The sequence below is a fragment of the Mobula hypostoma genome, chromosome 8 (assembly GCF_963921235.1).
Source record: "Mobula hypostoma chromosome 8, sMobHyp1.1, whole genome shotgun sequence".
Lineage (NCBI taxonomy): Eukaryota > Metazoa > Chordata > Chondrichthyes > Myliobatiformes > Myliobatidae > Mobula > Mobula hypostoma.
The window spans coordinates 16001639-16010814 of record NC_086104.1 but is presented as its reverse complement, the minus strand read 5'-3'; the positions used below and the strand labels follow the sequence as shown (position 1 = coordinate 16010814).

Here is a 9176-nt window from a genome sequence, read left to right as displayed (position 1 = left end):
ATTTAATATCTTCTCAGTACAACTTAAATTTAAGTCCATCAAATGGGGAAATTTCCAGTAAAACAAATCTTTTATATTGCAATTTAAAACTTACAAGTTAAAACAGGCAAAACTACGTGTGTGAACATTTATAATTATGCTATATACATCTGTCAATCCACTCTTAATTCTTTGCAGATACTGCAAGTGTCATTCATTGAGCAGTATTTTGATTAATTGAAAACATTAAAAAATTACCTAGTTTAATTCAATTGTATATTGATTATAGTAATTGAAAGCTCAATTTGGAGCTTTGACTAAAAAAACTTAAACTGAACTGCATATCTTGGTAAAAATAAATAAATTAATGAAAGAAAGTAAATCTAACTTAAATGCATAAAATTACTTCATGATTCTTTCTTTTTTACAAAGATAAATGTTAAATTTAGAATCATAAAATCTCTAGTTATCTATCTGAAAAACTTCAGCTCCAGAAAGATGATTTTTATAGTACATTATAGTACATTGGCATCATTTGATATCCTGATGCCAAATTGAGAGACACAGTCAAACAACCAATATTAGTAAGTAGTAGGACTACACAACCCAAGGCTGGATTGTTGTAGTACTTTATTTAAGCAGTCTGTAAGAAGGAAAATAATGTGCATCCCTATCATATACATTTATGTGTAAAAATACTAAGGATGTACAGTGTACAAAAACATTTCATTGCAGTTTTTCACATCCTTGTGGGTCATATACTTCAGGAAATAAACAGTTATGTTTTACAGACAGTAATACAGTTCACTAAGGTCCTTAGTCCCTTCTGCTTACAATCCTTAACCATATGACTAGATCTTTATGGATTTAATGATAGAACTAGCAAGGTCAAGATCTTTCACAAATCCTACACTACACAGAGGCAAAATTAATGACAAGTTTAAGGATTTAAAATAAATACTTTACATTTTTTTTCATGCTCATCTGTAATACACTAGATAGCAGATACAGGAAGTTCTGTTTTAGACAGTACAAATAGTAGCAGCAAAGTGTGTACATTGAGGTGTAGTATATAGACCCTGCAGTTAGTAGTGGACCCCACCTTGTCACCTTGCCAATATACTGTATGGATGGCCTCAACAAGGAGTGGTGAACCTTGTGATGCTGCAAATAAGGTGAATACATATGCTATAGTCATAAAAGCATTTAGATTCAAAATGCCACAGGAATGTGACAGTAAATGGATTAGTGTTAAAGCAAAGCTATGGAGTCTTCACAATCAAACAGGAATGCCTGTTGTCCAAAGATGGCTGCAGTACAAGAGGGCATACTCAGTCTGGAACGGTCAATGGAAACTGAATTCTTGATCTAGACTTTACAAAGTAAACAACCAAAAACCAGTAAGTTCAGCAAAGTGTACACCTTCTAATGGATAGACAGTTTGTAAAACCTAGTTAAAAAAATCTAAAACAGATTAGCACTACAAAGTTGGTCAACCACCATATTTAAACTTCCAGTAATAACTGTTCACTGATGGTGAGGCTTATCTGACAGAAATAAACAATTACTACTAAAAATAAATACTATGTGTATATTCAACGTGTAAAATTCAAAATTAACACCAGGAAAAAACTGCTAGTCCACAACTTGATAAACAAATATTGCAGGTTGCCAACCGAGACCGGGTAAAGCAAATAATCAATCCACATAAATTTGGTGAAAGTATAAATCTGAACATTATGCCTATCTACATTCTTCAGCCACCATAAAACAAGTACAGGCAGAGGTGCAAAGTATCCATCCATCAAAGTTGTAAAAACAAAATCAGTGATTGCACTTGATAAATCTATAACAAGTCTGCCAGACTGACTAGTCAAGCTATCAGTTACATGGGTTGGTACAAACATTAGCAACATTGAGGGGGATTGTGACCTAGTAAACGTTCACAAATTCCCACTGTTAGCAAGTTATAAATGATACCAACTTGTTTTGTCAGTGATATGTCTAACAAAAACCTTGCATACTTGCCATACATCACAAACAAATGCTTGCTATGAACAGCAGAAATTAAAACATAAGGTACACAAATAGCATCAAATGTTTCTATTTAATTTTTTTCATAATTGTGAAATTTTGCCTAATGTCTTCTTCAGCCCCCATTAAAACTCAGTTCCATTTAGAGGCCGAAATGCATAAATGCTGCATCATGTACAATACATCCTATTAGGACTTCATTTGTTTAAAAATACTCTTTGCAGGACAATTATGTCAAAATAGTAGGAGGTAACAGCTTGAATCTTCAGACTGACATTTAGATTCATGCAGAAAACATTCAACTTGAAATGATTCCTGAAGATGCCCTGACTCTGAAATCAAGTATAGCTCAAACTCTTAAATTGTTCAGGAATGATTTCCAGTGATACACCATGACAACAGCCGAGCAGCAGAAAAACAAATATGGTCCTATTCTCTTCCACTGGCAGAATATGAGAACTGGGGGAAATGTGGTCGCCTTTCATTGTCCATGCAGTCCATACCATCTTCATCATCTGTAAACAAATTGAAAGAGTAAAAATATTGTCAGGCATTTACTTTATAATAGGCCAAAATGCTTAGGTCACATTCCAAACTTCATATGCTGTAGCCTTTTTATTCAAAAAAAAAACTTCCTTGAAAATGATTGATACAAGATACTTTTCCTTATAATTGTACAACCCAGAGGGCATAAATATTATTCTAACATACTTCACCAATTAACCAATACATTTGTGAGTTATATTATATCAATACCAATTATGCTGGGTTGAGGAAATACTTACTGAGTCATAGTATCAGAAATACAGAGGATCAGCAAGCTTTCAAGAATGAAAAGTATTCATTATGTTGGCCAATTTACATCCAGTTTCCCAAAGCAAAAGATAGCACATCTGTGAGGATTATTACGCTAATAAGAAACCTGGCACATATTCCATGCACATAGATTTTTTTTTAGCTTCTATTAAAAATAAAACAGAAGTTGATCTATTACAGATAGATTTGACTCAATTTAAAACCTCCATTCTTTTTGTAAAATCTGAAATTTTGCATGTATTACATCTATAATAATCACAATATAGTGGATTCTGGTTAATTGGGCTATCAGATAATCGGGGCAGCCACTTATTTGGAACAACTGCTAAAGAACAAAAAATAATCAAGAAAATTGCAGGGATTCTCTGTTTATTTGGAACACTCTGCCACTTAATTGGGGCAGGAGAATGTTGTCGAATAATTTCTAACTAGTGTCAGTCGCATGTTCTTGTGTAGCTGATGGACACTATCCCATGCTTAGAGCCAACTGTTTTTAAATAGTGTCAGTTGTGTGTGTTTGTGTTAAAAAAGCAGTGATTTTTGTCACTGATAGTTGGCAAGAAATAAGCAGAAAAGCAATTCAGAACTGTTTTGCTCACTATGGTTTCAAACATTCAGGCATAGAGATGCCAGAAATGGCTGGCAGTGAAAATGACACGATTTCACTACTTCAAGTTAAGAACTAAAGGAGAATTTGAAGGTATCGACAACCACCTTGAATGTTACATTGAAAATGAATATTTGGAGGATGCAATCGTCAAAAGCATTTGCATGAAGGCAGTCTATTATCTGCAGTAGATGTCTGAATGGCTTTTTTTTACAGCCGATCAAAAGAACATGGCAGTGTGTACTGGATGAATTTGTCCATCGATAACTATTAATAATGAATAGACAGTCAACATCGCAGAATGAGACCATTCTTCAGGACTGAGAAGGAAGAAGGAAGACGAAAAAGTAAAAAAAAGTGGGGGGAGGGGAAGGGAGCTAGCTGGAAGGTAATAGGTGAAGCCTATTAGATGAAAGGATTAAAAGTAACATTAGCAAATTTGCAGATGACACAAAGCTGGGTGGCAGTGTGAAATGTGAGGAGGATGTTATGAGAATGCAGGGTGACTTGGACAGGTTGGGTGAGTGGGCAGATACAGTTTAATGTGGATAAATGTGAGGTTATCCACTTTGGTGGCAAGAACAGGAAGGCAGATTACTATCTGAATGGTGTCAAGTTAGGAAAAGGGGAAGTACAATGAGATCTAGGTGTCCTTGTTCATCAGTCACTGAAAGTAAGCATGCAGGTACAGCAGGCAGTGAAGAAAGCTAATGGCATGTTGGCCTTCATAACAAGGGGAGTTGAGTATAGGAGCAAAGAGGTCCTTCTGCAGTTGTACAGGGCCCTGGTGAGACTACACCTGGAGTATTGTGTGCAGTTTTGGTCTCCAAATTTGAGGAAGGACATTCTTGCTATTGAGGGAGTGCAGCGGAGGTTCACGAGGTTAATTCCCGGTATGGCGGGACTGTCATATGTTGAAAGATTGGAGCGACTGGGCTTGTATACACTGGAAATTAGAAGGATGAGAGGAGATCTGATTGAAACATATAAGATTATTGAGGGATTGAACACGCTAGAGGCAGGAAACATGTTCCTGATGTTAGGGGAGTCCAGAACCAGAGGCCACAGTTTAAGAATAAGGGGTAGGCCATTTAGAACAGAGCTGAGGGAAAACTTTTTCACCCAGGGTTGTGGATCTGTGGAATGCTCTGCCTCAGAAGGCAGTGGAGGCCAATTCTCTGGATTCTTTCAAGGAAGAGTTAGATATAGCTCTTAAAGATAGTGGAGTCAAGGGATATGGGGAGAAGGCAGGAATGGGGTACTGATTGTGGATGATCAGCCATGATCACAGTGAATGGTGGTGCTGGCTCAAAGGGCCGGATGGCCTACTCCTGCACCTATTGTCTATTGCCATGTGGGTGGGAAAGGTCAAGAGCTGCAGAAGAAGGAATCGGATAGGAGTGAACTTTCTACAGGGGCACAACTGAGAGCACCTTGGCTAACTGCGTTATTGCCTGGTACGGGAACTGTACTTCCCTCAATCGCAGGTCTCTGCAGAGAGAGGTACGGACAGGCCAGTGCATCTGTAGTTGTGAACTTCCCACTATTCAGGACATTTACAAAGACATGTATAAAAAGGGCCTGAAGGATCATTGGGGACTTGAGTCACCCCAACCACAAACTGTTCCAGCTGGTACCATCCAGGAAACACTACTGCAGCACAAAAGCAGGACTAACAGGCTCCGTAGCAGTTTCTTCCACCAGGCCATCAGACTGCTTAATTCATGCTGATACAACTGTATTTCTATCTTATATTGACTATCCTGTTGAACACACAGTACTATTTATTATAAATTACTATATATTTCACATTGCACATTTCGACGGAGACGTAATGTAAAGATTTTTACTCCTCATATACAAACGTTTGTATATGAAGGATGTAAGTAATAAAGTCAATTCATTCACTTCAAGAGTGGACCACAGGAAAAATGAAGGAGAAGGGGACCCAAGGGCAAGTGATAGGCAGGTGAGAAGAGGTAAAAGGCCAGAGTGGGGGATAGAGGAAGTGGGGAGGGGGAGGGAAATTTGTTTTTTAACTGGAAGGAGAAATCGATATTCATGCCAACAGGTTGGAGGCTACGCAGATGGAATCCAAAGCGTTGCTCCTCCACCCTGAGTGTGGCCTCATCTTGGAATAGGAATGGGAATTGGAATTAAAATGTTTGGCCACTGGAAAGTTCTGCTTTTGGTAAAGGGAGTGGAGGTGCTCAACAAAGCAGTCCCACAATTTATGACAGATCTCACTAATATAGAGGAGGAACTAATACAGTTTTTAAATACTGTAGTAGCATTGGTAGTGTTCTACTTTGTTCTGCATTTAAATACATACAGTGGTTAAGGCGTCGGTCTAGTGATCTGAAGGTCGCTAGTTCGAGCCTCAGCTGAGGCAGTGTGTTGTGTCCTTGAGCAAGGCACTTAACCACACATTGCTCTAAGATGACACCGGTGCCAAGCTGTATCAGCCCTAGTGCCCTTCCCTTGGAGAACATTGGTGGCATGGAGAGGGGAGACTTGCAGCATGGGCAACTGCCGATCTTCCATACAACCTTGCCCAGGCCTGAGCCCTGGAAACCTTCCAAGGCGCAAATCTGTGGTCTCAAGAGACTAACGGATGCCTATAAATACATACTGTAATTTGTTACTCAGTTTCTCTTTTTTGTTTATACCTCTTTAACCATTTTCAAGAAAATTCAGCTAATTGGAGCAACTGTTTAATTGAGCCAAAATGTACTGGTCCTGTTGTGCCCCAGTTAACCAGAATCTACTGTATGTGAATTGTAATGGTAAGTTAATACACATTAATCTATGTAGGCTGCATATTACATAAAAATCTATTAGGAGGCTTTGTATAGCAAGATTTCTTAACTTTTCAAAAGAAAACTGAAAAAATGGGCAATGATAAAAATTTATTGCAAACACTTATGAGATTAAATTTTCTTTCAATGGGTTAAATGTTATCAGTGAATTAATAATTGTATAAGTTGCACAGTGCTTTTCTGTTCTTTGAAAATGAAGGAATTACTTGGAAATAAACATACTTATTACAATACTTGGAGGTAATCTCTCCTTGAAATGATAAATGCACATTTAAAAATACAGAAAAGATGTATTTTCTGCGAAAGATGAATATATTCTTCAAACTGTTCGAAATCCTTGGGTTTGCTCAAACCTCATGTAAAGAAGGTGATGATAAAATGGACAAGTAACAATATAAAATCAGCGCACACATCTCTTAGTTGTCCGTGCTTCTAAAGCGCCCATTCAGGTTACAATGGTTATCTTGTCACTACAGACATGTTTCCATTGAACTGCTGCCCGATGAATACTTTTAGTCTGCTGGGTCAGCAGGAGGTATGGTTTCTTAAGGTGCATAAGAGAAATCCAGTTTTTGGTGAAACTTTTACCTCCTTTTTCCTGTCATTCTTTTTAATTGTTTCTTCAAACATTTTGGGGAACTAAATAATCAACATCAATATTGCAACAGAATAAACTGATAAAGTATAAATTGCATGACTAAAAAGAAACAGAAGAGATGAATGTATATACAATATAGAGTCACTCACATAAGATATATTTACTTTGCTGATATAAAGAGGGAAAAAAATTTACCAACAGATCAAGCAAAGGACTGGTGACAAGTTATGGTTTAAAAGAGAAAAAAATAATGTACTTGTGTAGCTCCTAAACTAAACTCTGATTGTTCTCTGTTTATGTGAAGGACTTAAGCAATATGTAAATCATTTGTATATTATACACACACACACACACACACACACTCACAACAAGGCTTTCTCATTTGTTAACAGGATAATACTCACTTTTGGCTGATATTTTCATTTCTGTGCTATAAATCATTATGATACAATTAACCTAGTAGTCTCTCAGCTAGCTTCGTGACTAAGCTCTGCAGATAACCATGTTTCAGGCACTCATAATTCTAAACATAAATATTTAGTGATATAAGTATTCTCAGGCTCATGTTTTAATTCCAGTAAAAGATATAGGATATTAAGCACCTCAAAATGCAATCTAAAAGATTTGTGTACTATGGATTTCTCCTTAGACAGTCCTCTAAACCGAAGAAGTCTTACTTCTGATTTTATGGGTTTCAGGACTGCAGATGAAGCTAATGTAGGATTCACACCACTTTACACAGATGGGGAAGGTGCTGATTGACTGGGTGGATTTGTGAATAAGTAGTCTAGTCCTCCTAACAGTTATGCAGGGCTTCTGTACTCCCTTGATACGTGCCCTCAAGATTCTCAATTCATTCAAATATTCCTCCCCCATTTTGGACAGACATGGGTCAGTGTCTCGGTGGGAACCATCCCCAATGAAAACAAAAGTTAAATAAGGTATCATGATAATATTTTTCTCAAATCTTTGTCATAATGTTGCACCTCACTTCCAACAAACTTTCTGTAGTAGCAGAGCTACATGTCAAATCTGACAGGAAGCTGTTTGAAGTGTGGCAACTAAACTCTAGAACCAAGGTTAGCCAAACCTTAGACAAGCTATAGTATGCAGATGCACCCCCAAGTCCTCACCTCACACTTATACAGCAGGTTCTTTTCTCCTCTAGTATCTATTCCCAATCTACCTCTCCCAGGCTCCTGTCTTAAACTACGAAATCCACTTTCCACCAGTTTAAGGTCATAACAACTTTTAATCTTACTGAAGTATGGTCACTGCTTCCTTGGGATTCCTCCATAAATAGTTCAATCACCTGTCGGTCATCATACCTCATGGTTTAGAACAGCATCCTTCCCAAAAAGGTTCTAAATACTGCTTCAGAAAATCCCCTTGAATGCATTTTACAAGAATGTGATGAGCCCTGTGAGAATGGGACCAATCAGGAGTAAGAGTGTAAACATGTGCATTGAGTCAGAGGTGGTAGTGAAGGTACTTAATGAATACTTTGCTTCAGTATTCATCAGTGAAAAGGGCCTTGGTAATCGTAGGGATGACTTACAACAGACTGAAATGCTTGAACATATAGATATTAAGAAAGAAGATGGAGCTTTTGAAAGGTATTAAATAGATAAATCAACAGAACCAGATGAGATATACCCCAGGCTACTGTATGAAGCAAGGGAGGAAATTCCTGAGCCTCTGGCGATGACCTTTGCATCATCAAAAGGAACGGGAGAAGTACTAAAGGATTGGAAGGTTGCAAATGTTGTTCCATTGTTCAAGAAAGGAAGCAGAAATAACCCAGGAAATCATAGACCAGTAAGTTTTACCTCAGTGGTGAGCAAGTTGTTGGAGAAGATGCTAAGACGCAGGATTTATGAGCATTTGGAGAGGCATAATCTGATTAGTGATAGCACGGCTTTTTCGAGCCTGATTTGAGTTCTTTGAGGATGTAACAAAACACATTGATGACGGTAGAGCAGTGGATGTAGTGTATATGGATTTCATTAACGCACTTGATAAGGTTCCCCATGCAAGTCTCATTCAGAAAGTAAGGAGGCACTGGATCTAAGATTTTTGTGGATCCAGAATTGGTTTGCCCACAGAAGGCAAAGGGTGGTTGTAGATGGTTCGTATTTTGCATGGAGCACGGTGACCAGTGATGCTCCACAGGGATCTGTTCTGGGACCACCCCTCCTCCCTTTGTGATTTTTATAAATGACCTGGATGAGGAAGTAGAAGGGTGGGTTAGTAAGTTTGCTGATGACACAGAAGTTGAGAGTGTCGTAGATAGTCTGGAGGGTTGTCAGAAGTTACAGTGGGA

General features: G+C 38.0%; 1 protein-coding gene across 2 annotated transcripts in view; it reads right to left on the bottom strand.

The window, feature by feature from the left end:
- Positions 1 to 566: 566 nt before the first annotated feature.
- Positions 567 to 9176, bottom strand: part of akt3a (v-akt murine thymoma viral oncogene homolog 3a) — a 502171-nt gene continuing 493561 nt past the window's right edge. For both annotated transcript variants that reach the window (XM_063055500.1, XM_063055501.1), the window contains one exon: positions 567 to 2528. In XM_063055500.1, the coding sequence (XP_062911570.1) occupies positions 2443 to 2528 (86 nt within the window). In that variant the 3' untranslated portion in view covers positions 567 to 2442. The remainder of the gene's footprint in view (positions 2529 to 9176) is intronic.